The following is a 15,325-nucleotide window of genomic DNA, read 5'->3' as shown; positions in this document are numbered from 1 at the left end:
ACAGAATGCCACAAGTGATAACCCAGTGGTCCAGTTAAGTGCTGTCCAAGCTGCAAGGTAAATACTAATTTGTCTAGAGGAAGTATTATTATAGGTGTCTTAGTAATACATTGCTCGAAGTAATACATTGCTGTGTCTGTTCATAGTTTGAAAATTATAGCAATTAATTTCTTATATTTCTTTTTCTAGAAAGCTGTTATCCAGTGACAGAAACCCACCAATTGATGACCTAATAAAATCTGGGATTTTACCAATTCTAGTCAAATGTCTAGAAAGGGATGATAAGTAAGTATGGATTTGAGTCCCTGTTCACTTTTTTCACTTACCAGAAAATTTAGGATTATTATTTAACAAATGGCTTCATTTAGGTTTTGCATTTATTACGTTTTTCATTTGTTATATATTTTTATGTAATTTTCTAATTCTGTGATCATATTCACTAGACCTAGAGTACTTCTTTTTTTACTATTTGAAGTGTGTGTATATTTTTTAGGAAAATATTAGCTTCTGTTTATTGCCTCTTCTAACTTACCTCAAATATTTTATTTATAGTCTTTATTTATTTTGTTTTTGTTTTTAGTAATATTTTAAAACAACCCAAATAGTGTTTGAGTCACTCTTTGCTTATGAGTCTATATATAGATTAACCTCATGACTGAGTCAACATGAATGGTTTCCAGAACCGAGTGGCTCTTAACCTGGGAATATTCCAGCTAATCCACTGATCTTCTGTGAAGTCTTTAACAGAACTCCAACCATGATTAATTGTCTAATGTCATGCTTTTTATTTGCAGTAGATTAAAAATCAGGTTATACTTTTCCAGAATAGAAAGGAAAAAACACTACTTTGTACCTTATAAGGTACAGCCCCATTTCTGTTAGTGTTCAGAGATATCTTGGTGTGTTGTATCTTACACCTCTTCAGTTTGAATTAAGTGCGAAGAATGTGAGTTTTAACTTCACAAAGTATTTTAAAACAAATGCTAGTTTTGCATTTGAGAGTATTTAGACTAAAATTTGGTGTGTTTTGCTAAATGTTGTCTTAAGGAATTTTCAGTTGACTAGATAAATGTAGCCACTAAGGATTTTTATTTAAAAATACTTCTTTGTCCTTTCATTATATGCTGCAACCGTTCCTCCAAAAATGCTTAACACTCACTTTATACATACATATTTTCTGTAACAAGATTTATCTAAGTAAGTTTTATATCAGCTATTTAAAAAACAATCTGTTCTACCTCTACTTTTAGGGACACCTTTTTTCCCTTTGATCTTCTCTTTCTTCATTTTTTTTTTTTTTTTTTAACTTTATATTCCAGCCTTTGGCATAGCCTCATTGTGTGGATGTGTCTGTGAATAGCATATATACAAAAAATTATGCTAAAATATATACAGACCTCTGTAACTACTACCTGAAGCAAAAGCAGAAAATTGTCAGTAGTTTGGATCTGATTTTATGGATTTGTCATAGGAAATAGTGTTATCATATAAAAGCCCATAGACTTGGAGCCAAATAGGCATTGATTTAAATCCAGGGTTTGCTACTGACCCAAACTCAGGTGGCTTTTGAGCCTCAGATACCTCATCTACAAAAATCAGGTGATTGTGAGGAATGGAAATGATATACACAAAACACTACACAGTATCAAACTTACAATAAACGCTCATTTATTGTTTACTTATTGGACTCATTCTTTTTCTATGTCTTCTCTTCCTTTTTTTAAAATGAGATCTTAGAACATTCCCTGCTTTGTAATTTTATTTTTTTATATCTCACTGTTTTCTCATTTAAGGCCCTCATTTCTAGTATTTTGCCAAGCTACCAGGGCTGGCTTAATATAATAACCCCTTCTTCTTCTGGCCTAGAATGACATAAATTCATCATCTTTGATCTTATTGTCCATTTGCTTCTTCTCTGCCTCCAATATCCTCTTTATCCCCTGCCTTTTGCCAAAATTCATCATAGTTCTTATCTGCTCCTCCATTTTCTTATCTGGCCCGTCTTTGTGACCTCACTGCTTGTTCTATCTCTGACATTTATTCTCCTTAAAACCTTTTTCCTTCTTGGATTTTTCTAACCTTTGGTACTACAACCTTACTCTCTTTCTTCGATACTTACAGAGCTTTCTTCTAAGTCCCTGACCTTTGGCTCTCCTCAGTTTTTGCTCACCTCCTCCCACCTTGGTATTCTATTTAAAGGAATTTATATTCTTACAGCCATCTATCCTAACTTGATGTACATAATTTACTTTCAACAGGTCTGTCCACCAGCCTTTAACTTTTTTATCCTAATTCTATATACCATGCACGCACCGCATTATTTTCTATACTCTGTAGGAGCCCTCTATACTTAGTATGTCTATAGAATAAATTCCAAGTGTTGAAGCTTGGGATTTGAGTTCTACTCCTCTCTGTCCACTGACACACACTTGGATAACCTACCCTTCCAGTTTCATCCCCTGTTACATGTTTTTACATATTTTCTTAGCTTCCACTCTCTGGATCTGCTCCTTGTCCTCCATACACGTTGTGGTCATTCCACCCGTGATACTTTTTTTGTATTTCCAGCTGACAGTGCCTTTCTTTCTTTATCTGTCTTTGGAAAGCTAGGTTAGTTTTTACTTTCTTTGTGAGGTGTTCTGTCACAATTCTAAATTGTAATGATCTCATCTTTTCAGTAAAATTATGCAGCCTTGTAATAATATCTCCAGTGTGTAAAGCAGATCATGTAGTAGAGTCAGATGGGGACCCAGCTTTAAGACAGAAGGTGTGGCAGTGATTCAAGTGAAGTGGGTGAGGGCCTCAACTAGTACAGTGGTCTTAAGAGGGGTACTATAAATATAAGAAATACTTAGAGGGTAAAATTGGCATGACTTTTATATTAGATGTTTATGGGAGAGGAAGGAGTCAAGGACAATAATGACTGGCCAAATGTTGCAGCTATCAGTCACTGGACTTAAAGAAGTAGGTTTACAATTTGACAATAAACTTCATATATTGAAAAAAAAAAAAAAAAGAAGTAGGTTTATATTGACTGACTTTGGGAGCCAGTGACAGTCAGGTGGAGATATCCAAGGTGGATATAACAAGGTGAAATTAAGGGACAGGGTAAAGGATAACTGTATAGATCTGCGGGTCATAAATTTAAGTGATAGTTATATGTCTAAAGATTTTTTTATTGTGTTTTACAGTCCTTCATTACAGTTTGAAGCTGCTTGGGCATTAACTAATATAGCATCAGGAACTTCTGCACAGACTCAAGCTGTTGTACAGTCTAGTAAGTAAATTAACACCCTTACTTGCTGGGATTAAAAAAATAAATAAATAAAGGCAAGGTGGGGCACCTGGGTGGCTCAGTTGGTTAAGTGTCAGACTTCTACTCAGGCCATGATCTCACGGTTCGTGAGTTCGAGCCCCATGTTGGGCTCTGTGCTGACAGCTCAGAGCCTGGAGCCTGCTTCGGATTCTGTGTCTCCCTCTCTGCCCCTCCCCTGCTCACGCTCTATTTCTCTCTCTCTCTCTCTCCCTCTCTCTCTCTCTCCAAAAATAAACTTTTAAAAAAAAATTTTAAAGGCAAAGATGTGGAGTTTATTGTAAAGACTGAATTTTACCTTCCAATATGTTTAAACTAGTGAATTTTAGGAGTTAATTTTGATGGTTGATATCTTTCCCATAGCTATCATTAATCTATCATTAAATAATTTTAATTGTGGTTACTAAAAAGTGAATAGTTTTATCTTTTTGGGTAGAGACTATCTGCTAACAACAGGTTTTAAAATTTCTATTTCTAGTACCTCCAGTGTATTGAGTAGCTTGTGCCTTTTAACTTGGAACATCTATATTTTTAAAATTTTGCCCACCTCAGGATGGGCTATTATTAGTGTGTTGACCCAAACAGACAAAACAGCACTTTGAAAAAAACTAGATGTCACCAAGTACTCTTAATACGTGTAACACTTAACTGGCTTTAGGTGGCACTGAAAATGATTTTAAGTAGTATACGATATAGCAATAAGTTACATTGTGTCAATTAGTGAGAATACTACTCTCTTTCAGGTATTTTGGTAATACCAAAGGAGAAAGTTCCCAGTTAGATGTTAGTTGTACCAAAAAGGTAGCAGATTTTAGACTAGGGCTTTCAGTAGAGACTAGTAGGTACCTACTAGTTACCAATCTACCTATTAATTGGTACCTACAATTTAGTAACAGTATTTTGTTTGCGTTTTTAATCTTTTGGTTACTTTCTATTTGTGATACTGGTAAGTGATACTGGTCTTCTGTTTGCAGAAGTGATAACTAAAATCAGTTAAATTACAAATGTGAGTCAGTTGAAACCCTCACACACTGCTGGTGGGAATGTAGAATGGTGTAGCCTCTTTGGAAAATAGTTTATCAGAAGGTTAATCATAGAGTTATCATATGACCTAGCAGTTCTACTACTAGGTGGAACCAAGAGATATGAAAACATGTCCACACAAAGACTTGTACACAGATGTTGTACATTTACTCACAATGGCCCAAACATGGAAATAATCTGAATATCCATTAACTGACATAAGTAGATAAACAAAATGTGTTATATAATAGAATACTATTCAGCAATAAAAAAAGAATGAACTACTCACTATCAACAATCGCCAGATTATGGAAAAAGCCCAAATGTCCATCGACTGACGAATGGATAAAGAAGATGTGGGGTGTGTGTGTGTGTGTGTGTGTGTGTGTGTGTATGTAATGGATTATTCATCGATGAAAAAGAATGAAATTTTACCATTTGCAACAACGTGGATGGAACTAGAATGAAGCTAGCATAATTGCTAAGCTAAATAAGTCAGAGAAAGACAAATGCCATATGATTTCACTCATATGTGGAATTTAAGAAATACAACAGGTGAACATAGGGAAAGGGAAGGAAAAGTAAGATAAAAACAGAGACGGAGACAAACCATAAGAGACTCTTAAATACAGAGAACAAACTGAGGGTTGGGGGAGAGAAGAGGGGGTGAGGGGGATGGGCTAAATGAATGATGGACATTAATAAGGAGGGCACTTGTTGGAATGAGTGCTGTGTGTTATATGTAAGTGGTGAATCACTAAATTCTATTCTTGAAAAGATTATTACACTATGTGTTAACTAACTTGGATTTAAATAAATAATTTTTTTTAAAAAGGATGAACTACTGGTATGTGCTATATAAGGATGAACCTCAAAAACATTATGCTAATTGAAAAAAGCCAAACACAAAAAAACCCCACTTATTATACAATTTCATTTGTATAAAATACCCAGGGTATGAAAATCTATAGAAATAGAAAGCAAATGACTGCCTAAAGCTGAGTGGGCAGTAGGACTGCTATGTGGGTGTGGCATTCTTTAGGGGGTAATGGAAATGTAAAATTAAATTGTGATGGTAACTATACAACTTTGTGTAAATGCTAAAAAACGTTGAATTGTGTACTTAAGCAGGTAAGTTATATCTTAATAAAGCTGTTAAAAGTGTGAGTTGGTTTTAATTTAAGTGTTGGTAGTGCAGAGAGATACAGCAAAAAATACTGTAAGTAGTACACAATTGTCTGAAATTTAAGAAAAAATGATCCAGCTTATTTTAGCTTCCCACCTGGAATGGGTATGATACCATTGTTTCAGAACTTAAGTTAACATGTAAATTATGTAAGCATAAGGATTATAATGATAAATCTCTTTTATTATTCAAGGTAAGCCAGATACGGGAATAATCAGTTCTTTAATTAATCCCATATCAGCGATTGGGATCATATTGACTAAAGTATTATATTCTAAGTTTATGTGTTTAGGGTTTTTTTTTTTTAATGCATTACAGGAAAAGTTTCATGGTTTTTTTTTTTTAGTTAATAACAACTTTTAAATATTGTCAATAGGTGTGTTAATGAATATTATTAAGGGAAAATAATAAATTTTTTTAGGGTAAGGGTATATGCCACATTTATTCATTCATTGAACTATAATTGGGTAACTATAGTGTGCCAGGCTCTCTCTCCCTCTCCCTCTCCCTCTCCCTCTCCCTCTCCCTCTCCCTCTCCCTCCCTCTCCCGCCCCCTCCCTCCCTCTCTCCCTCTCTCCCTCTCTCCCTCTCTCTCTCTCTCTCTCCCTCCCTCCCTCTCTCCCTCTCTCTCCCTCCCTCCCTCTCTCTCCCTCTCCCTCCCTCTCTCCCTCCCTCTCTCTCTCTCTCTCTCTCTCTCTCTCTCTCTCTCGCTATATATATATATATATATATATGTTTATTTATTTATTTATTTTGGGAGAGAGAAAGAGAGCGCAGGACAGAGGCAAATAGAGACAGAGAGAATCCCAAGCAGGCTCTGCTGTGCCAGTGCAGAGCCCAATGCGAGGATTGAACTCAGCAAACCATGAGATCATGACCTGAGCCAAAATCGAGTTGGTTGCCTAATGAGCAGAGTCACACAGGCACCCCCAAGCTCTGTATATTTTGTCAATGTATTTAGTCTGAAATCTATAAACTCTTTGACATTTTATAATACCAGTATTTATTTTTCTTTATTGTAGATGCCGTACCTCTTTTTTTGAGACTTCTCCATTCACCACATCAGAATGTTTGTGAACAAGCAGTATGGGCTTTGGGAAACATTATAGGTAAGTTGGATTTAGGTTTAAAAAGACTCCAATTAAGAATCTTAATTAACTTTTTTCCTACATTGGCATAGCCATTACATCCTATGTTTCCTCTAATTTTAACGTGGGTTGACTATCTTCTTGCCTTATAAGTACAAACTTAAGATGGTACTTCTTGAAACAGATATGCAATTTGCTGTCAGGATTTTTAGGTTAAATTTGTGTTCTCCAAATCAAAATCTGGAGAAACAGCAACACTTGATGCCCTTGACTAATGGTGAGGAAACATAGAACATCAGTGTCCCAACATGAGCCATTGCATACATTTCAGACTTTCTCATCCTGAATGTAATTTTTTTTTAAATACAATTTTCATTTCTGTAGGTGATGGTCCTCAATGTAGAGATTATGTCATATCACTGGGAGTTGTCAAACCTCTTCTGTCCTTCATCAATCCCTCCATTCCCATCACCTTCCTTCGGAACGTCACATGGGTCATTGTCAATCTCTGCAGGAATAAGGATCCCCCACCGCCTATGGAGACAGTTCAGGAGGTAAATGAAGAATTGCAAAGCCCAGATGGTATATTTTCCCTATGTTATGCTTTAGAGTTTCATGCACAGGGAATGAAATAATGCATATACTGATTTCATTGCAGGTATGAGATTTTTTAAGTAACATATCATATTTAATTTTTGACTCCTGTGAAATGGAAGTTGAGTATCTTATGGCACCTGAAAGAATATTAGTCCACCCTAATTCTTATTTTTTAATGACCGTTTTCACGAAAAGGAAACAAACTTTCAAAAAGAAAAATACAAAAGGAGAAAATCAAATCTCAGAAATTTTGTTACTACATTGCATTGTTGGTTTACTGCTAAAAAAATTAAAGGATCGCTGCAGATAAAACCTGGTGTACTTAAATTCATATGTTCTTGAATGAATTTACATTAAATCCAATTGAAATTTCCCTAGATTTCTGATAAAATTAGTGTTCTTAAATGTGTGACATGCTTTGTATTAAATTTATTAATTAAAACAAAGTAGAAAATTTTTAATTTACATTTAATCTATAAATGAATCTGAATATTTTAAGTTTTCAAAAATTCTATGCAGCCTTTAATCACTTAACTGTGTCAAAAAATGTTAACTCTGAATCTTTATAATTGATATCTTTCACCAGCTTCTACTGCGTTTTGCTGTTATGGAAAGGGTACTTAGTGTGATTCTACCTCTTCCCTCTCAGATTAAAAAAAAAAAAAAAAAAGGATCTGTAAGGCCCGAATTCAACAAACTGTATACTTTGTACTGGTCGTTATTTTCTTGACTAAATCTGGAGCCAGAAACTTTAATTTGACTCAAGTAGCTTATTAAACATAGGCAGGTAAGTGAGACGACAGTTTTCAGAATAGCTTTCTTTAGGCGTGCCTGGCTGGCTGAGTCGGTGGAGCATGCAACTCTTCATCTTGGGGTTGTAAGTTTGAGCCCCACATTGGGTATAGAGATTACTTAAAAATAAAATCCTTAAAAAGTAGATTTTTTTTTAGAGAGCTATACTGCATAGTTTCATCTCCATTCTTTCCACTTGACATTATATGTCATAAAGAAAGTTACTGAAGACAACTGTTTTTTCTTTTAAGGTACATTAATCTCTGCCAGGTTTATTTGGAAGTTTTAATCAGATATCTGAAGAATGTTTTAGGTTTTTCAGATTGAATTTATCAGATTTTCATTTTCCTAATAGAGATTCAAGCAAATTTAACGTTGTCTTTTCTTGTTCTGCAAATAGTATTTATTGTTTTTTGTATCAGTTATTCATTTTTACAAAGACATATTCATCAACTCTGTGTTATTTATTGTTTATCTTCTTTCCTCAGATTTTGCCAGCATTATGTGTCCTCATATACCATACGGATATAAATGTAAGTAAAGCAGAAGCTTAGATTTGGGATTTTGTTCTTGATGGAACTGGAAAGGTTATTTATTTTTTTAGACTTTTGTAAGTGTCAGCATATATTTTATTAACTTGTGAAGCTTCCACAATGTGTAACTATTTTTCAGAAACAGGGTTAAGGTTATATTAAATTCATATCTTAAATCATCCAGACAGCAATAATGCTAACTTTGGAGAAGATTCGCATGTGTAATGTATCTGTATTATCAGTGTATTTTAAAGTATCAGTATTTATAAAGAGGTAAAATCTTTAGAAAGCACCTTCATGGGGTGCCTAGGTGGCTTAGTCGGTTGAGCGTCTGACTTCGGCTCAGGTCATGGTCTTGCAGTTTGTGAGTTTGAACCCTGCAGCAGGCTCTGTGCTGACAGCTCAGAGCCTGGAGCCTGCTTCAAATTCTGTGTGTCCCTCTCTCTCTGCCCCTCCCCCACTTGCGCTCTCTCTCAACAATAAATAAACATTTAAAAAAATTTAGAGAGCACCTCCATATTTCTTTAAATCTCATTTGGTTCTTTTTGTTTTGTTTTTGTTAATGTTTGTTTGTCTATTTATTTATTTAGAGAGCGTGAGCCAGGGAGGGGCAGAGAGAGGAAGAGAGAGAATCCCAAGCAGGCTCCTCACTGTTAGCACAGAGCTTGACATGGGGCTCGATCCCACAGACCATGAGATCATGCCCTGAGCTGAAATCCAAGAGTCAGACCTTTAACCCACTGAGCTACCCAGGCGCCCTTCGTTTAATCTTATAATAGAATAGATATTGTCACCATTTTACTGAGTAAAAAACTGGGCCTCAGGGAAAGATTAAGTGACTTATCCAAAGTTGCAGGGCTAATAAGGATCAAAGTTGATATACACAACTGAGATCTTCTGATGGCAGATCTTGTGTGGTTTCTGTGAAACCACACTGTCTCCCAGGAGACCGTTGGAGGTACAGTGTTGAAGACCCAAACCTTTGGAGGTATAGTATTGAAGGATATCAAGTATAATTTTAAATGCAAAGGTATTTTTAGATGATTTGGTCATTACTGAGATTTACTTAAGAATTTCCTGTATATATTCTGGCAGGTTTTTTTATTAGATAATCTGAAAACTCTCCCTAATGTAGTAATGCAAAATGTTACTCTTCCATGGGGTAATATAATGAATAAATTTCAATGAATCTGGTATTGATTCTAGTGTTCATCTAGCATCGATTTGACATCTCTTGTTTCAGCTAAGATCTCTTTCTGATTTGTTACATGTTTGTGTTTTTATAATTCTGTGTTTGTTTACATACATACATAATATGAATGTGTGTATGCCAGAATTATGTGTGTAATTTGTCATTGGGGTGAAGAAGATACATCTATGCTAATGTTGCACCACATTTCTCTAGTTCATTTTAGAACTTTAAGCTCTTAGGATGGAATACTTTTGCAACTAAAGTAACTGTCCATTTGTGACATAGTCCAAAATATCATAAAAATTAAGTGAAACTTCTCTCTCTTACAAATGTGGTAGGAGGCAGATATCTAAGTAATCTGTCTAATGATATACAGATGGAAAATGAGTAGTATTTTGTCAAGTTGAAAAGTCATTTCAGGTATATGAGGAGAAAAATATTAAAGACTCAAGAGAATACTTAGGACGTTTGGAGAACACAGGTAATTAATAACCCAGCACATTTGCTGGGGAGTTAAGTTGCAGGGTTTTGAATCCTGTGTTAAGGAGTTTTGACTTTATCTTGTAATCAGTGCAGAGTCCTTGAAGATTTTTTTTTTTTTTAACCTTTATTTATTTTTGAGACAGAGAGAGACAGAGCATGAACAGGGGAGGGGCAGAGAGAGAGGGAGACACAGAATCTGAAGCAGGCTCCAGGCTCTGAGCTGTCAGCACAGAGCCCAATGTGGGGCTTGAACCACAAACCATGAGAACATGACCTGAGCCAAAGTTGGACGCCCACCCGACTGAACCACCCAGGCGTGCCTTAAATTTTTTTTTTTTTTTTTTTTGAGTCCTTGAAGATTTTTAAACAGAAATGATGTGCTTATATCTGTTATGGTCAAATAACTTAGAAAAGTTATGCCGGGTTTGGACTGGGGAAGGTATGAATGTTATGTAGGCCTATTTTGCTATCATAGTAAGTCTAAAGAAGTTGATGAAGGCCTGAACTAGAGACAGTAATGGCTAAGAGAGGGGAAATTTGAGCGTTAAGAGATGAAATAAGTAGGACTTCGAGAGGAAAGGATCAGAGTGAAGGAAAAGTAAAAACTACTTTGTTTTCTAATTTAGCAACCTCACGGATAATAATGCCATAACCATCAGAAGGAATAAAAAGCGAAAGGATGAGACTGGTAGAGGAAGGCAATGCGTTTATTGTGGGGCAGACACGTTGCTTCTGGTTTACTTGAACCATGTTGTTTATCCTTAGCAGTAGTCCAAGTAGGAAAACGCAACACAGATTTGAGATCTGTCCGTATTTAAGGGATTCATGAAAATATGGAAAAGGGGCTAAAAATTGAATTCTAAGAAACTCTCTGCATTCAAGCAATGGCAGCAAGAGAAAAAGAGCCAGGAAAGGAGTTGTTAAAACTAGAGAGATCGAAGAATAAGCTAGAAAGCAAAGATTGGGGGGAAATATGGCAGAAATCTAGCAGTTTCTGGATCACACAGCATCTTGTATACCACCTTAAGAGCCATATATCCTTTTTATGTAGCTGATGGCAGACCAAAGAATAATGGTCTAATTTGTGTTCTGGATTGATGATTCATACCATTAAGTGGAGTGTAGAGTTAAGGGGAAAGTAAGGTTGGAAAGACAAATCAATGGTGATTTTGTAGTATGGATGACAGAAAATTAGCACCAGTGTTAGAGCTCAGACATTAGGAAGACAAGAGAAGACTTGAAAATTTTTTCGATGATAACTTGCTGGGTTTGATGTGGGTGGTAAGAAAAGAGGAAGTCAGGGATAATATCCAGCTTTCTAATTTGGGTTTTAGGGTATAGGGCACAACAGAAAACAAGAATAGTAGCAGGCAGAGGAATGAAACAGCCAGAATGACTTAATTTATTAGTGAGAATGCTGGAGAAGCTGGGTTGGGGTGTGGACATTAGAAGAAAAGCTAAATATTGACCCTTAGGACTACAGAAGAAATCTGGACTGATTCAGGTTAGTCTGTGTTTATTGCTTTCTGGCTATTATGCTTCTTAAAGTTAATTTGCAGTTGCAGTGATTCTGTAGCATTTGGTTTTCCTGCCCTTTTTGAAGTTGTCCATGGCTTGACATGCCTAGACAATTTTTAGTGTTACCTAACATTTGATATAAATCTAGCTTATTTTACTGCTAGTACAAATAAAATTAATCAGTTGTAGCAGATGGGTTATGTGTAGAGACTTGATTGTTAGTGACACTTGATGATAAGTGTGTCAGGGATCCCAGAGACCACCCTCAGGCTCAGTGAATCTCCGGAAAGAATCACTGAAAAGCGGTTATGCTTATAGTTTATTACCACAAAAGGATACAGATCCATTTAGGAAAAACTCAGTTCTTTCCTTCCTACATAGGGAACGACTTAGTTCTTCCTGGCCCTGTGTTTATCTTCTGTGTGTCTCCTTTATTACTCACACAGAACACTTTACTTCTTGACACTTCCGGTCAGCAGATGTGTGGGAGTTTTCCCCACAACAACAGGCAAGTCTCTGACACCAAATGGGTTTCCTGCAATTTAATTTGAATGTGACATGGTCTATCTGGAGAGAGTGTCAGGTCCCAGGTTAAGTGCTCAGTTCTTCCAGATGACCCCAACACACGCACCCTTCAGATGCCAGTTGCAAGCCCAGGTTATCACCTGTGCTTATGACGGCTGGCTATAGATTGGAAGTTCCGACAAGTCCCCTTCCTTGGGTTCAATTAGATAAATTTGTCAAAGTGGCTCACAGAAGCCAGGGTAACACTTTAATTGCCAGTTTATTAAAGGAGATGATAAAGGATACAGATGAACAGCCAGATAAAGAGATACATAGGGCAAGGTCTAGGAGGGCCCTGAGGGTAGGAGCTCTGTCCTCGTGGAGGTAGGGTCCACCACCCTTCTGGTGGGGACATTTTTACCTACCTGGAAGCTCACTGAACTCTGTCCTATTGGAATTTTTATGGAGGTTTCCTCATGTAGGCATGATCAATTATTAACTCTATTTCCAGCCCTTCTCCCCTCTCCGGAGGATGAGGCATGGAGTTGAAAACTCCAAAACTTCTGATTAGGGCTTGGTCTTTCTGGCAACCAGCACCCACCCAGAGTCGCCTCAGTAGAACAAAAGATGTTTCTAGTGCTCTTACCACTTAGGAGCTTATAAGAGTTTAGGAGCTCTATGTTAGGGACAGGGTCAAAGGCAAATACTAGAACAAGAGAAGCTCCTAGCACTCTTACCACTTTAAAAACTACCGGGTTTTAGGACTTCTGTGCCAGGAATCACAGACAGACACCTATATATAAATACGCTACTCATATCATATATATGTGTGTGTGTGTGTGTGTTCATATCATATATATATGCGTGTGTGTGTGTGTATATGTATATGTATATGTATATATATACACATATATATGTGTATATAAATACATATTTCCTATTATTTCACAAGATTAAAATCAACAAAGGCAAAAGGCACAGAGGGCAGAGTTTGGGAGAAACCAGATGCAAGCTTCCAGTTATTCTCTCCCAGTAGAGTTATAAGGACAGTGCTTTATTTTCCCAGCAGTCATGTGTGACACATATGAACACATGAAATACTGCTAACCAGGAACCTCCTGAACTTTGGTGTGCAGGTATTTATTGGGAGTCAGTCCCAAAGGCATGGACATCCCGCATGATGGCCCTTACCTCAGGCTTCACCCTCTTCCGGAGGTCAAACTGATACAAGTGTGTCCCACAACCTCAAGCAAACTAAAAGAGGTACTCACATAAAATCAAATTGTTACATAGCTATTTATTTGCCCAAGATCTGAGGTACACAACATCATTAGGCAGTATAATCCAAGAACTCAGAGGTTATCTCAAAGTTGCTGATCAAGGGCCAGTCCTTTCTTTGGAACGTATAGAATATGAGTACCTCGGGCCTCCTAAGTTACCCTTTATTGCATATAAGGATTAAATGTAAGTATATTCTTGTAACTCGACTCAGCTCTAGTTGTCTCTGAAGCATGTGTCAAGTTGACATTTCATAGATATTCCACAGATGTCTAATCTTCTAGGAAATGCTATACATGTTAATAGCATTTTTAGTAACAGTACCTAGCAGGACATGATTTGTTAGCACATTTATTGGAGTGGAGACCATTGAAGGTCTTTGAGCTGAACATAGTCTTGTTGGAAGACTTTGTGTTGCAAGAGATTGCCCTTTGACTCATATACTAGTTTTCAAGAAGATTGTTTCTGTTTCTTCAAAACATTAACCATGTAGAGTTGTCAGTCTTTTGCATGGGTGCATTTGTGCTTTCTGTTGTGTGTCTAGAGATGAGCTTTCCTGGAAGTCTTTAAGTACCTGAAATATTGGCTGAAGTAAAAAACTTTTAAAGCTTTGTAGCAGAGAAAAACAGAAATGAATAGTGGAAAATAATTAAAGTAGACCAGGGTTGCTGAAGACTTTGTTGGAGCATCATTAATCAGATTATTAGCTAGAAGGAAAAGAGTACACTCATTGACTATTAATAGCTGTAAGATCCAGGTAGCCTGACATAGAAATCAAGAAAAGGGGAAACCCAAGAAAAAAGAATAAAAGAATAGCAGAAGGAGAAGGTATAAAAGAGCAGAAGCAGTTCAAATGGGAAGAGTTAACAAAAGGTAAAATTATAAACATCAGAGACATAGAGCAGCTGTTAGCCTGATAATGGAGATGAGAAAAGCAAATTTTTTTTTTAACATTTATTGCAAATTTTGATGAAAACAGAAGAAGCTAGAGTGAGTGGCCTGATAATCGTGTGCTATGAGTTTAAAAGTTTTTAGAGCTTTTTTCAAATGAAATTTTCGGTGAAGAACCAGTATATTCCTAAACAAAATTAAAGAGAGACTAGAGCCTGCAGTTTCAGGAGGCCTAAGACTTAGCTGAACCCACCAGTTTTTAAGATACTGTCATGGAGATCCACTGAAAATTATTCACTGACCTCAGCTTCGAAGCTTTAAATATTTCATTTTTCTAAACCTCTGTATAGTAGAAAAAGGTGGTTTTCTGCTAGTAGTGGGTGCCACATGAGGTGGGGGGGGGGGGGGAGGTTACATTTTATTTAGCAGCCTCCTAAAACACAGGCCAACTCAACTAGTACTGTTTTGTGAACATGGTTTATTCAGACACACTATTATGGATAGGTATTTAGGCTGTTTCCTGAATTTTCAAATATAAATAATGTAGCAGTAAATATTCTTGTGTATTTTCATATTATTGGAATACCCTTGAGTAAATCCCTAGAAGCAGGATTGCTAGGCCAAAGAATGAATGCATTGTAATTTTCTTATATACTGCCCAAACTCCTTGTCTTAGAGACTGTGCCATTTTATATTTCCAGCAGCACCCATATGAAAGTGACTTTCTCCATAGCCTTGCCAATAGCATATGTTATCACATTAAAAAATTTTGCCTATCTGATGGGTAAAAAAACTGTATGTCAGGTTTTTTTTTAATTATTTTTTATTTTTTAAAATTTACATCCAAATTAGTTAGCATATAGTGCAACAATGATTTCAGGAGTAGATATCTTAGTGCCCCTTACCCATTTAGCCCATCCCCCCTCC

General features: G+C 36.4%; 1 protein-coding gene across 1 annotated transcript in view; it reads left to right on the top strand.

The window, feature by feature from the left end:
* KPNA3 (karyopherin subunit alpha 3) overlaps positions 1–15,325 on the top strand; it is a 103,149-nt gene that overhangs the window by 69,244 nt on the left and 18,580 nt on the right. The window contains exons 5-10 of the mRNA XM_058686075.1: positions 5–57; positions 190–285; positions 3,192–3,277; positions 6,545–6,631; positions 6,995–7,164; positions 8,488–8,532. Of these exons, the coding sequence (XP_058542058.1) occupies positions 5–57; positions 190–285; positions 3,192–3,277; positions 6,545–6,631; positions 6,995–7,164; positions 8,488–8,532 (537 nt within the window). The remainder of the gene's footprint in view (positions 1–4; positions 58–189; positions 286–3,191; positions 3,278–6,544; positions 6,632–6,994; positions 7,165–8,487; positions 8,533–15,325) is intronic.

This window comes from Neofelis nebulosa, chromosome 1 (genome assembly GCF_028018385.1).
Source record: "Neofelis nebulosa isolate mNeoNeb1 chromosome 1, mNeoNeb1.pri, whole genome shotgun sequence".
NCBI classification, from domain to species: domain Eukaryota; kingdom Metazoa; phylum Chordata; class Mammalia; order Carnivora; family Felidae; genus Neofelis; species Neofelis nebulosa.
Note: the sequence above shows the minus strand (reverse complement) of the source record. Positions and strands in the feature narration are given on the sequence as shown.